A 13,432-nucleotide genomic window follows, 5' to 3' on the forward strand; every position below is an offset into this window, starting at 1 on the left:
CACAATTATGAACATGGGCGTGCACGATCTAACCCAGCACAGGCAAGAATCAGAAATCAATCAATTCAGATCAGTCAGCTCTGCTCATTTTAGGCTTCCTAGACTGATTGGCTGGTCTCATCCATCTCATCCTAGACTCATATGCAATGCTATTCTTAGAGAGACAGCACAAACTCTATTCTCTTCTCGACGATAAGCTGCGTGAGAGAGGTGAGCATTAACTTAGTACTGTAACATCCTACTCTCATCCTTGAGGCGCAGCCGCATCGATAAGCGGTGAGCTGCGTAACCCTGACCAACAAAAGGAATCGGGAGGAATGGAAGCAGTCTAGTTGGCAGGTGGCCTAAGCACATTTTTAGAAACACGTACACACAGTAGTGGAGTAGTAATGCATTTGCATGTCGCTAAGTAGTTGCTAGATGTGATTGTTGATGTTGTTGGTACAGACACAGATACAGACACATACTCATACAGCGCAGGGAGTAGCCAAAAAAAAGAAAGATGGCCCGTATCTGTCCACGCAGAATAAATGGAGATGGCAAATAGTTCAAAGAAACCTCCCGCCCAAAGAACTTCGTAAGATAAGATGCATGCACAAACATCCTTCATTTACCGCTTGCCCTTCTTCCGGGGCGCAACGACCTTGAACGCAGTGTTGCTCTCCTCTTCGCGCTGGGCAGCAGCAGCGGCAGCAACAATGCTCGCCGTGGAGCCCTTCTTAGCGACCTCGCTCCAGCCACTGCCATTCTTCTGTTCCCCAAAGGCACCAGGAGAAACAGGATCGACGATACCCTTGTCGGCGAGCTTGCGGCGACGGATGAATTCCTCGGCGAAACGACGACCGTCCAAGGTCTGGGAGTTGGCGTAGACTGAATCCGAAATGATCTCGGCCTCGGCAGGCAGGAAGAGTAGTTGCTGGACGAAGTCGTCGACTATAAAAGAGATAACGCATTAGTATTGCCAATGCATGAATTATGCTCGGTTTTAAGACTTACCATTGATGTTCAGGTTCAGCCCCTTGCCCAGTGCCAGCTTCGCCCACTTGGTGAACTCCTCAACGGCCTTGCTGGAGTTGGACTGCGGCACGCTGCCAACTGTCACAGTGCGAGTGCCCGCGGCAGGGCGGACCTTCGCAGAAGCAACAGCAGGTGCGATAGGAACAGTTCCGCTGATAGAGCGCGGGCCAAGCGGCGCATTGGGAGGGGCCTTGGGTTTGCCGCTTGCGCCGACAGTAGTCCAGGCTCCAGAGGAGGTCACGGCACCGGGAGCAACGGGAGCGGGAGCCTTGCTTGCGAGGTCAGCGTACCGCTTGCCAGCGGACATGGGGGGGCTAGGAGTCGCGGTTTGGGCCGCAGCGGTCGCGGCAGCAACTAGGCGCTGCTTGCGAGCCTCCTCTTCCTTCTGGATCTGCGCGAGAGTCTTCTTGGTGGCGGTGTTGGTTGCTACGGGCAGAGTTTTGCTACTCCACACGGAACCGGCAGACGTCGGGGTGGCAGGTGATCCGGCGCTGGCCCAGTTGGCCGACGAGGGGAGACCAGGAGCGGCCTGAGCTTGGGCTTGACTGAGACGCTCTTGTTCGGCAAGTAGCTGAGCACGGCGCGCGGCGGCGGCAATCTCCTCTCGTTGCGCAGCATTGCGAGCCTCGGCTTCTTGGATCTCCTTCAAAGACGGACCCTTGGGCAAATCGTGAGCCTCCTTGGCCCACGGGGCGACAGAGGTAGCCGGAGCATCAACAGGAGTCTGAGTCTGGGAACGGGAACCCGCAGCCAGACTTTCAGCCACATATTGACGGTTGCGCTGCGCGGCAGGCGCGGGCAGAGGCGACGCGGAGGGTGGTGGAGGGAATGGCTGAGGCATCGCATGGTCTTGTTTGACGATTCCCCAGGCCGACTCAGAAGGCCCTAATGCCTGCATCTGCTCTTCCTCCTCCTGCTGCTGGCGCTGAGCGGATGCAGTCTTCTGGACCTGCTGTGTGAGGGTCAGAGGGGGCGCGACACCAGCTTCAGCGAGTTGTTGAGCTGCCACTTCTGAGCCCGCGGCGGCTTCAGCTTCAAGTTGTTGTTGGGTGGCTGCGGCGGCGGGATGAGTAGGAAGACCACCAAGATCGCCTTCTTGAGCTCTGAGAGCATGGAATTGGCGAAGTCGTTCCTCGCGTGCTTGCTGATCGAACGGATCATTGGAATTCGCCTTGTCAAATTGCTCTTGCTCTTGATGCAGCTGAGCGCGGTCCTGAAGCATCGACGCGACCTGTTGGGACTGGAGGAAGTTGTCGGGTTGACGGGCAGCGAACGAAGTAGGACTGCCAAAAGCAAATGGGTCCTGGCGACCCACGTTCAAGCGATCGAGGAGGGCCGGGAGCTGATCCTGACTACCGCCGAGTTCCGTCCCAAGCATCCCCGGGCCTACATTGGGCAATCCACCGCTCTGTCTGATCGAGCCGGCCGCATCAAAGAAGCCAGGGACTCCCTGTTGGGTTTGCTGCTGCTGTTGCAGAGGGGCCTGAATCGGAGATGGTTGGTAGCCGACCGGGGAGGTGATGCTGCCAAAGCTAGGCTGGCTGTGAAGACTGTGCGCGCTGGATTGGTGCTGAAGCTGGGGCTGCAGGGAAGGAGGAGCACCTGGGACATGCATCTGCTTCATTATAGCTTGCTGCTGAGCGAGATGCTCCTTCTGTCGCGCCATAAGATACTGCTCTTCCTGCTTTCGCCTCTCCAATGCATTTTGCTGCTCCGCCGTCAAGGTAGTGCCAAAGCTGGGGAAACTACCAGGGAATGGTGGCTGAGCGTTGCCCGCGGTGCTGTTGGCAGTCCACTGGGTTCCGCCGGTAGGATCTGGGCCATGAGGAATACCGATCTGCGGCACGAGGAATGGCTCGCGAGAGTTCCCAATGCGTCGTACCAACTGCGCAAGCGGTTCAAACTCCGGATCCTCGAGCTTCTTGATCTGCAGATCGGGGCTGAAGAAACCCGCCTTGAACCAATCGTGCATCTCAAGACCTGTCCATGGCCCTTGGATGTTTCCTTGAGGATCACGGTAGATCCAGCGCATTCGATCGGGCATCACCATCATCCGCTGCTGAGCAGAGGACATGGTTCCACCAGGCGTCTGACTTGGCACATCGTGAGCGGCCACGTTGGCTGGGATAGCGCCAAGAGCCGAAACGGGGGTCTCTGACGCAGAGTTAGAACCAGCCTGGCTTTCCTGCTTGTCCACCTGCTGTCCGTCATCCATCTCGCCAATGTCCGGCATGCCTTGCTCGTCCTGCATGGTCGAGAACAGGGCGCCAAGCTTGCTCGATCGTCCGATACTGCCGGTACCAGCAACGCCCGCATGTGGACTGAAAAGACCTCCACCTCCCAAGTTCGCTAAGCTGGGAGATTGCAGATCGCCCATGGTACCAAAGATCGGGTCACCGAAGCCGCCCGGGAACGCGGAGCGTTCGCGAGTCGGGGTACCGACAGCACCACTGGACGGCCAACCGGAAGATGTCCCCAGAGAAGGGAGACCGCCCAGGCCACCAAGTCCCGAGAAGGCACGGTTCGCGTTGGCACTGGAGTTTTGGCTGCGATCAACGGTGGGAAGGTCCATTCCGGATCCAACGCGTCTCATCGAACCAAACGGATTGGAGGTGTCACGAAGACCACTCAAACCCGGATGTTGGGATTGCTGAATGTCTGACCCGTCGGTATCCACATCCTCCGCATTTTGTCGATCGCCATGCGGACTGTGATAGGGGTTCGTGTTGGTCGGGCTAGTGGGCTCGTGGCCTTGGAGGAGACTGGGGGTCGGATTGCGTGAATTCTCTTGGCTTTGCATCAGCTCGCGGAACCCAGGGATGCTGGAGGTCATGCCAAATGCGCCAAACCCAAGATCCGCGGCCTGGGGAGGTGACTCAACATCCTGAGACCCGCCAAGGGCGGCGCTTCCACTACGAGCCTCCTCAAACGGATTGGTGTCGCTGCGGCCGGTGCGAGTCTTGACAGCATCCCCCCAGGGCGACTGGGAGCGGCTGCCACTGTCATTCTCAGTGAGTCGTTCTAGGTTGCTCAACGAAGGCTTGTCCTTTGCCGACCCAGCGATGTCCTCCGAGCTATCCTTGGAAAGCAAGCCCTTGAACCTGCTTTCGCCGCGCAGACTGCCATATCCTGCCTTTTTCTCGGCTGGGGCCGCCTGTGCCGCGCTTGCACCACCAAGAGAGAAAGCTCCAAATGCACCCATGGGGGAGAAGTTGGCATTCTGCGAGGCCGTTCCCCAAGGGGAACTCGACCCGCTGACACCTGCACCCAAGGGGTTGGTGGTACTGCGTTTCAAAGATCCATAGGGAGCATCTGAACCGCCCTCCCGACCGGCTGAATCCTTCGCCTTGTCCGGGGTTGGTGCATCTCGGAAATCCGTCTTGCGGCGCAAGAGAGCAGGTGGTGGGGTGGAGGTGTTGGCCTCATCGCGGAAGAAGCGAGAGTTTGAAGCGGCCGTAGGGGACATGGGATTGCCCGCTGATTCGGTCGTTTCGCGGCGTCGCGGGCCAGGGCGCCCCGTGGTCGGTGAAGAGGTATTGTAGTTATTCGTGTGGCCCTGGGTATAGGAGATGGAGGATTTGCGGCCTCCCACTCCAGGAGCAGCGGGTTCCTTGGAGGCACTCGACGGTGGCGGCTTCAGAGGAGAGTTGACGGAGGCAGAGAAGAACTGTGGAGAAAAAAAAAACTTCGGGTTAGCATGAAAGGGAACAAAAGGCCCAGGAAGTGACCAACCTCTTTCTCATCGTCCGTCATCTCCGTAAGCCCCAGGGGCTCGAGCTGGCCCTCATGATCCCAGCAGACTTCGGGTCCTGCGGAGCTATTCTTGTGGTCGTCCCGTTTCCCCCACGCCCCGTTCACTGCAGGTGTCACCATGTGAGGGTCCCAGTCGGCGACGAAATATTCCTCCACGTTCTTGCCCAAGGTTCCAGTCTCACGCTGCACCTTATAGAAGTCTAGAAGTTGGTCCTTGGAGTACCGAGCCTCACCGTTGCGCAGAGTGCCGGACAAGTGATTTGAGCTCATGTGGGGAGGGATGTACGCTCCGGCGGCCGTGGGCGTCGCGGCTGAGGCCGGCTGGCTGCTCTCGCGGTGGTGAGGAGGGTTCGTAGCACCGGACGGGCGACGGAATGTCTGGGTGGCTCCGTTCATGCGGGTTCGGGACCTAAAGCTCACAAAAAAGCAAAATTAGAGATTCTCGTCTTTAAATAATATTGCAGATGAAGAAACGGCCAGTTTGGTGTCGGGTGACCAGCTGACATCCAGTCACCTGCGAAGACAGGGCGAGGGTTGCATACCATTCTCCACTGGCTGAGGAGCCGTCCCCTCTCCTGCTGGCGTCCTGGGTGTTGCCAGCAGCGGCCGAAGCAAAACTCGAAGGAAGTGGCGTGGGCATTATGAGAAACAGAGGATGCTAAATATGGATTGTTGATCCCCCACAATCGATTTTCTGGGAACCGTGCGTCGCGAGACCTTGTTTGAGGAGGTTGGAGGTTTTGGGGAGTTGTGTGGCTGCGAACGGAGTGTTGACGCAAGACACGAAAGAGAAAAATCAAGGACGAGAAGATAGCGAGATGCGCTGGTGGTCAATCGATCGGCGAGCTGGCGGGGAGGGAGTGAGACGAGAAGGGAATGCAAGAAACGCGACAGGCTATCGAGCAAGAGAAGAGAGAGAGAGGGAGTCTTTCGCTTGGAGAGAGCAAAAATGGGTTTGGCGGAGAGCGTGGCAGTTACGGAAAATACCGTGTATTGTGGACCAATCCTGGCGCGCGTTGGCTGGCAGGACCGTGTATTGCGATTACCGAGGTATTCCATACACGCACAATGTACGAACGCCGTGCCAGACCACAAGTACCAGTGACTTCATACCAGGACTATCTGATCACTGTACAAACAAAGCCCCTTTGGTAGAGACACACATCCAGCGACAGGGCATATGCGTGGCAGTAACAGGATAGGCATGCATCGCCCGCCAACACACACGCCCTGCCCGTGATTGGCCGCGCGGGTTTGGACGTGTTTCTTTTCTCTTTGCTTCACCACCAACACTGCGGCCCTTGCCGCACACCCAGCACAAAGACGGGGCGTGAGACATGCCGGCCTGGGGTACCTGCAGCTTGCATCCCTTTTTCTCTGTTGTCTTCCGCTCGGGATTCGGACTGGAATCTCTTTGAAGATGATGTGCGGCGGATTCTTCCTCTGTGTCTCATGCTACTCTGATATGGAGTTAGGGTTAGACAAGAATCACCATGATCGGCTCTACAAGACATCAATCCCGCTTACATATATCCCCATTGTCCTTTCCCCCAAAGACGTAAGCACACCCCTCTGTCTGCAACGATGAAGTATGCAACTCGCACCATTCCCTTCTCTTGGTACTGGAAAGGCAAGCCTCTCCCCAGAGGCCAGCTGCACGGCGAGCGCATTCGGCCTGTCTACCTCGGGGTGCCCGATAGAGATACCTTGTCGCTGGCAGGATGCTCCTCTGACTCCTCGATCGAGTCGACAACGGCGCAGGCAACTCACAGCCGGTGTGAGGGATGCAATGAACATGCCCACCATCACTACATGTTGAGCGGTAGCGATTGCCCGAATTGCGACAAGGCCAGGAAGCGCTGCCAATGCCGCCATGCCCACCGCGAGCCCGAAGCCACCCACCAGAAGGCGAAGGACACGGCCAAGGAAAAGTGTAGCTGTGACCACCATCTAAAGGCTGCTCCTGCACCGGCGAGGTCAGCGACTTCTGCTGCAACACCGCACCACCATTGCTGCGTGGCTACTAAAGTGCATTGTTGTGAGCATCATCATTACGGTGCCTCTTGCCCGGCATCTCCAGTCCCTGCGGCACCTGGCCCGCATCATTCGACTGACAGTCACCAACACAAAACGGCCCGATCTAGACGCTCAAGCAGACGACGTTCACACCCAGGGCCGGAAGGTCGATGCCCGAACTGCTTTCACGCCTGCGATTGCTATTCGGAGATCGCTCACTACCCCGTTGACGACGACATGATGTCCGAGATCTCGGTGGACGTGGGAGCGGGCAGCGATGGAGACACCGACGAATCGCGATGCCCACATCACCATTACCCTTCTTGGTGGGCGTACCGGCCTGCAATGGGGTATGGGAGGAGGTGACAATATAGATCCTCAATGAGTGTTGTGCTAGTTTGTTGGTTTCTCCTGGCTGCCTCTAGTTCAGAGCCAGCCGCATGTTTTTGTATATAGAGAGAGGGAGCAATGGCTAGTATCTGCAATTTACATTCCCATTATTTCACCCGGACGTCCAATAATCGTTGTCGTCGCTCCCGAGGATCGATAGTTAAGTTGGTTATAATCCTGGACAATTAGTAATGAGGTCATCCCTTGCCCCGTGGACCGAGCCGAGGCTTAAGATGCCTATTTGATATCAAACCTTAGAAGAATCACCAAAACCCCAGAAATAACTCCAACAGTTTCAGATTTGGATCCCCTCTTATCCTCAGATTTCCAACCACTCCTCACAGTGTGCCTATACTTCCGCATCAGATTCCATTCATTATCGATAAGCACCACCACATTCCCCGCACCGAAAGCCGAACACTCACCGAACAACCATGTCCAAGGCGATTTACATCTCGCCGATTGACGGCAAGCCTGGCAAACCAGGGCAGGTCTACTATCCGCTGTCACTGCGTACAATTCCCAAGCCATCGCCGCAGGGCGGAGAGCTGCTTGTGAAGCTCACTGCCGCCTCGCTCAATCACCGGGATCTCTTCCTCCGACAGCACCTATACCCCGGTGTGACATTTGATGTGCCTCTTCTGGCCGACGGCGTAGGCGTAGTGGTTGGCGCTGGCCCCAATGTCTCGAACCCGGAGCAATGGCAGGGCAAGCGGGTGATTCTAAACCCCGGCGTGGGCTGGAAGGACTCGCCGGACGGACCCGAAGAAGCGACAGGTTACCGCATCATGGGAGGTACCAAGGTCTATGACAAGGGTACCTTGCAAGAATATGTCGCCATTGAGGAAGGGGAAGTCGAAGAAGTACCCTCGCACCTCTCCGATGCAGAAGCAGCTGCTTTGCCGCTGACGGGACTGACCGGGTGGCGGGCACTCGTGTCGAAGGCGGGCGAGCGGAACTCGAGCACGGGTGCTGCTGTTTTAGTGACTGGCATTGGAGGAGGTGTTGCGCTGATGGCCCTGAGGTTTGCAGCTGCCAGAGGCGCGGATGTCTTCGTGACGAGCTCGAGTGAGGAGAAGATCCAGAAGGCTGTCCAGTTGGGAGCCAAGGGAGGTGTCAATTATAAAGAGGCCGGATGGGATAAGAAGCTGCTGGGGATGCTGCCTTCGGGCAAGAAGAACTTCGATGCCATTATCGACGGTGCCGGTGGTGATTCCATCGAGAAGGCGGCCAAGCTGCTCAAGGTGAGTTTGATCTGTACCGATTCTGTGGGGTGGGGTTAACATCAATCAATAGGCTGGTGGTGTGCTCTCTGTGTATGGCATGACGGTGTCTCCCAAGATGCCCTTCCTGATGCAGGCGGTGCTGAAGAACATCGATGTGCGAGGCTCGACCATGGGCTCTCGCAAGGAGTTCAAGGAGATGGTGGAGTTTGTCAAGACACACCAGATCCATCCGGTCGTGTCGCGAGTGTTGCAGACAGACCTGGATGATCTGGCTGGAATTGACGGACTGTTTGAGGATATGAAGGAGGGCAAGCAATTTGGCAAATTGGTGGTGGAGTTTGGCAAGTCCGGGGCCAGCAAGCTGTAGATCTGGTCGTGCCTTCTTTTTCTTCTTCTTCTTCTTCTTCTTCTCCTCCTTTCAAGCAACACTGTCAACGCAGTTGAAATACACACTCATTGCAGAACGACCACTCTCCTTGATTTACTTGTCCCTGTATATCCATCCTCCCCGTCATCATGATCTCCCGTCCAGCTTCAGTATCTTATTCACGACTCCCGCACACCATGTCCCGCACCCACGGCCCAGTGCCCCTGCCAAATGATCCCCCCAATTCTCGGGACGGCGAGGGAACTATAGTAATTATACCCCCAGAGGCAGAACCCACAGCGCGCTCGCTAAAGATAGACCCAGAGCCGCTACAGCCACTCCCACGCCATGATGCAAGCAACCCACTCCAATATCCAGCACAAAGTCGCAAAGCTGCAGGCCAACTCGCTTCGGTTGAAGCGCGAGCTCTTTCTTCTCCATCGACACATCAAATCGTTTCACCACCCGCTCCTTGAGACATGGGAAGCGGACATGCTCACTCGTCTCATTGAGATGGTGTATACCCGCCAATGCCTCCGGCTGCCCGGTGGGATTTCTGTCGGTGATGCCTTGTTCATGGAACGGGAACTGCTCTCGCGGGCGTACAGCATTGCGGCGAGGCGTATTCGTATTGATACCCTCTGGAGCCTGGGTCTTTCGGACAAATACCATGAGGCGCTGAAGCGTTACGAGGAGGTGAGCTTTCATTCCGTTTCGAAGGTTCCATGTCTTAACATGTCTCAGGTGACTGTCTACCGAAGCCCCAACCCATTCGAGACCGAAGTGCCGTTTGCTCGCTGGTTGGTAACCGAAAAGGAGGCACGACCCCAGGTGTATGAGTTCTGGTCGAAACTCTTCCCCGTATGCTGTGGCCGGACCGTCGAGGAGAGCAGTACCCTCTAATTGGGGTCAAGGTTGAGACGGAACTCAGCAAGGCGGCTTGCTCGTGGCGTGATGATGGGAATCTTTCACAACCCTTCAGTACATTGACCTTTGTTTTTTTTCTCCCGGTCAACTACGGTCTTTGCATTCCTGACTTTCTTTCTGCTTGCAATGTACATCCATACCACGTTATATTGTTATTCAGTCAACGGACAATAGACAATGTCATCCATTCGGTTCAACATACGATACTCAAGTCTCATTTCTTAGACTAACACAATTTGGCCATATATACCTGGGGTAATTCACTCCGAAGCATCCACCCACTCTCCAATCCACTTAGCAATCCACGCCTTATCAATTGCCGGCACAGCACGCAGCGCCTCACTCCTCCCCGCGGTCCGAGATGTCTCGAAGACCGTAGCCTGCAAAGACTGTTCCCTATTCTGAGCATCGAGCCCCTCATAAAAGTCCAACAGCTTCACAGCCGGGTTCGACCGAAGCAACCTCTCCAACTCCTGATCCTGAGCTCGGCCCTTCTCCTCCATATCCCTCCGCACACGCACAATCCATTCTCCGAGGGAGATAACCTCCAGCTCCTTGTCCCTCCCAGAAGACAGTGCCTTCTGCACCGCCGGCAGAATCGATAACCACGATTGTGGGTGCAGGTTATGAGGATGGAACACCTCGACAGAGCCAGGCGCGTCGCTCTCACTCAGGGCCAGACCGACTAGTACCTCCGAGAGCAGGTCAACAGGCACCCAGTCAATGCGATTCATGCTTGGGCCGAACGCATCCGGTATGGCGCCAATATGCCGCGAGCTGAGCGCCAGACTGGGGAACCACTCGGCTTTGTTCCAGAGACCGGGCATTCTTGCTGCGCCTGCTATCTGGCCCACGCGTGCGAAGGATAGCGGGAGGGATAGTTTGCGGGCGGCGTGTGCGAGTAATTGCTCGGATAAGTACTTGCTCTCTGCATATCCGTTGGGAGCAGGCGTGTCCGTGACCACACTCGCTTCTGGTATGATCCCAGATTCGGTTTGATGGTCCATTACCGAGCTGATAGAGGACATGAAGAAGAGACGGGGAGGAGGAGATGCTGCGTCGGCACAGAAGGATAGTAGGTTGACGATGCCCTGGAGCTGGGGCGTGAATGACGAGAGACTGAGGTTGAAGTTGACCGGCCAGGCGTTGTGGATGACTACCGTTGCGGTATCGCGGAGGGTCTGGTATGTTTCAGCTGGGAGGTCGAATTGCTCTTTGGATAGATCGCCTGTTAGGAAGGTTATCCGCGTGAAGTCGAGGGTCGTGCCTAGATGGTAGGTCTTGTTGGACTCGAGCTGTGCAGAGCGGCTGTCCTTTCGTCGGTTCAGACAGTAGATGTGTGCGACGGATGGGTTGTTCAGGAGTGTGTCTAGGAGGTACGTTCCCAGAACACCGGTGCTGCCAGTGAGGATCACAGAGTGTTTGTCTATGGAGCGAATGGCAGGCGTCGTCTTGGGGATTTGGTCGATCTGGTCCTGGAAATACTTGAGCATTTCCGATCTCTCTCGCAGTCGGCTGTCCTTGGTCGCTTGTGCTGCGACAGGCTCGTCTTCTTTGAGTTGCATAATTGCATCCGTCAAGTCAGAGACGGATGGTTTCATATAAATCAATGGCACCGAGATAGCAGCCATCTCGAGTCCATGCCGGAGAATCCGGACGGCAGTGATGGTCTGCAGGGAGTCCATTCCCCGGATGAAGATATTGTCCTCATCCTTCAAGTCGGTCCAGCGCATCAGCGAGACGATTGTCTCTGACACAAATTGCTTGACAGCCTCACGGTCTGCATTCCTCCCAGGACCATGCACAGCTTCGCCATTAGGCTGGACGGCCACGGTTTCAGCTTCACGGTAGAGTGCATCGAGCTCTTCTTCATACAAAGCCAAGCTCCCCGCTCGCTGGACCGTCCCTTTTCCAGCACGGAGAAACGGCTTATCCGGATGTGTGAAGAGAACATGCGATTTGGAGATACGAGCATGAGCAGGTGCTTCCTGGTTCGTCTCCTCAATGCTAGGCCAGATTTCTTCTAGCAGCGCAGCGCGCTCCGTCGGAGTCAAGACCTTGCCGTCCGTGGCGGCTTCGACAATCAGCGCAGCCTGGAAGCGCTGTGCCCCAGCCACCAGTGCGCCGGTGACCCGCTTGTTGCGCGCTGTGACGTACTGTTCCACCGAGATGGGGTTCGTCTTTTCTCCATTGAGAAAGACAACGATATCATCCTTGCGCGCATGCCACCGCCACAAATGCCGTTTCTTCTCGTCTGGATGCCGCACATATAGATCGCGAGTGTTATATTCTTGCAAATGTTTGAAATCCTCATGCACAAAGGGTACCTGGTGCCGCTCATAATTGGGGTGGCGGACCAGGACCAGCTCGTGCTCTCTGCCTGTGACAGGCCAAAATTCCACGCCCTGCTCAGGATGGAACTCCGAATACCCCCAGTCTTCGACATCCCGGTTAGACACAACCATTGGGAGCAGGCCCACCTCGGTGGCACCGTACTGGTTGTATACTTTGATCCGCTTTGCTACTACGTCTCCAATGGCCTGTGGAAGGTCTCCACCAGCATACATGATCATCTCAAGATTGTTGGCGCAGTAGTCCAGTAGGTCTGGGGTTTGACTCAGTTCGTGGATGATAGATGGAATGATAAAGGCCCCGTCCGCGGGGCTCTTTTTCAGTCCTTCGACCAGGCTGGCAGCATTTGGAATGCCGGCCGGTGTGAGGTGGATCAGCACCGTGCCGAAGGGAATAGCGTTGACCAAGTGGCTGGCGAGACCAGCGCCCTTGATGTAAGTTTAGTATTAAGTCAGACCTTGCGCTGCGGGATTCCTCACATGGAAAGGAGGGAACATCATGAACAGCCGCTTTCCCTCCTGTATTAGATGCAGAGACTCGGACCCCTCCGGTGGTTTCAGCTTTGCCATTCTCATGGCCCTCGCGCCGGCCTCGTTTGTCCAAATGATCGGGTTGGGGATCCCCGTTGACCCGGAGGTGTGGATGACAAACAATGGCTCTGCCGCTGCCGTCGCGAGGGTCTTTTCAAATGGGAAATGAGGAAATACTTCTCCCAGAAGCTCGTCCACGCTGGCCACCTCAAGTACCTGCACACCATCCACTGCTTCAACGATAGCGGTGATGGGCGCCGGCCGCGGGTTCGGCGAGATCAAGGTCTTGCAATTTAATCGTTTCAGGAGGCTCGCGTGGGCGGCGATGCTGTTCCGAGGCGAGGTAAAGAACATCTAGTGGATTTATCAGCATGCATATTAATCGGGAAGTGGTCACCCATACGCAATAGCCCGCCTTGACGGCCCCAATGGCCAGGGCAGGGTACCGGAGGTCATTCGGTCCGAAGTAGGTCAATTTCTCGCCGGTGCCGGGACCTAGCTGCCCATTCAGCCATCTAGCGATGCCATTGACTGCATTTGCCAAGTCCCGATAGGTGATTTTGCGGTATCCGTCTGCGTAACTTGTCGGCGAGAGGGGGTACTCGGCGTACACCTTGTCCGGGTGGACCGCGGCATAATGGTCCACGATAGTTGGCAGCAGCTCTTCGCACGGATCGAAGGTAGATGGTGGTGACATGGCATACAAAATAACACCGGGAAGGGTTGTTACAGGAACTGGGCACATGGAGTGGGCACCCCGGTCAATAATAAAGACAAAGTCAGGCAACAAGGGCCCCCGCTGGTTCCATCGTCCTGGGAAGCAGAACCGTTTAAGGCAGCGGGGCTAACAGCCG

The 13,432-nt window shown here is 56.1% G+C and overlaps 5 protein-coding genes across 5 annotated transcripts; 3 read left to right on the forward strand and 2 right to left on the reverse strand.

Moving 5' to 3' along the window:
• Positions 1 to 610: 610 nt before the first annotated feature.
• Positions 611 to 5,410, reverse strand: N7510_006378 (GYF domain-containing protein; the record flags this gene model as incomplete). Its single annotated transcript, XM_056978304.1, has 4 exons — positions 611 to 933; positions 997 to 4,684; positions 4,750 to 5,179; positions 5,313 to 5,410. The coding sequence occupies 4 exons, from the start codon at positions 5,408 to 5,410 to the stop codon at positions 611 to 613; spliced, it is 4,539 nt and encodes a 1,512-aa protein (XP_056834336.1).
• A 944-nt stretch (positions 5,411 to 6,354) lies between these two features.
• N7510_006379 (uncharacterized protein) lies at positions 6,355 to 7,152 on the forward strand (the record flags this gene model as incomplete). The annotated part of the gene is made up of 1 exon (XM_056978305.1): positions 6,355 to 7,152. One exon carries the CDS (start codon positions 6,355 to 6,357, stop codon positions 7,150 to 7,152), a length of 798 nt encoding a protein of 265 aa, XP_056834337.1.
• A 458-nt stretch (positions 7,153 to 7,610) lies between these two features.
• On the forward strand, positions 7,611 to 8,769 carry N7510_006380 (putative alcohol dehydrogenase; the record flags this gene model as incomplete). Its single annotated transcript, XM_056978306.1, has 2 exons — positions 7,611 to 8,420; positions 8,473 to 8,769. 2 exons carry the CDS (start codon positions 7,611 to 7,613, stop codon positions 8,767 to 8,769), a joined length of 1,107 nt encoding a protein of 368 aa, XP_056834338.1.
• Positions 8,770 to 8,966: 197 nt separating this feature from the next.
• Positions 8,967 to 9,672, forward strand: N7510_006381 (uncharacterized protein; the record flags this gene model as incomplete). Its single annotated transcript, XM_056978307.1, has 3 exons — positions 8,967 to 9,038; positions 9,088 to 9,465; positions 9,514 to 9,672. The coding sequence occupies 3 exons, from the start codon at positions 8,967 to 8,969 to the stop codon at positions 9,670 to 9,672; spliced, it is 609 nt and encodes a 202-aa protein (XP_056834339.1).
• Positions 9,673 to 9,956: 284 nt separating this feature from the next.
• On the reverse strand, positions 9,957 to 13,323 carry N7510_006382 (NRPS-like enzyme; the record flags this gene model as incomplete). The annotated part of the gene is made up of 3 exons (XM_056978308.1): positions 9,957 to 12,476; positions 12,528 to 12,932; positions 12,982 to 13,323. The coding sequence occupies 3 exons, from the start codon at positions 13,321 to 13,323 to the stop codon at positions 9,957 to 9,959; spliced, it is 3,267 nt and encodes a 1,088-aa protein (XP_056834340.1).
• Between the last annotated feature and the right edge of the window lie 109 nt (positions 13,324 to 13,432).

The sequence above is a fragment of the Penicillium lagena genome (genome assembly GCF_028827675.1).
Source record: "Penicillium lagena strain IBT 129212 chromosome Unknown utg000003l_segment0_segment0, whole genome shotgun sequence".
NCBI classification, from domain to species: Eukaryota; Fungi; Ascomycota; class Eurotiomycetes; order Eurotiales; family Aspergillaceae; genus Penicillium; species Penicillium lagena.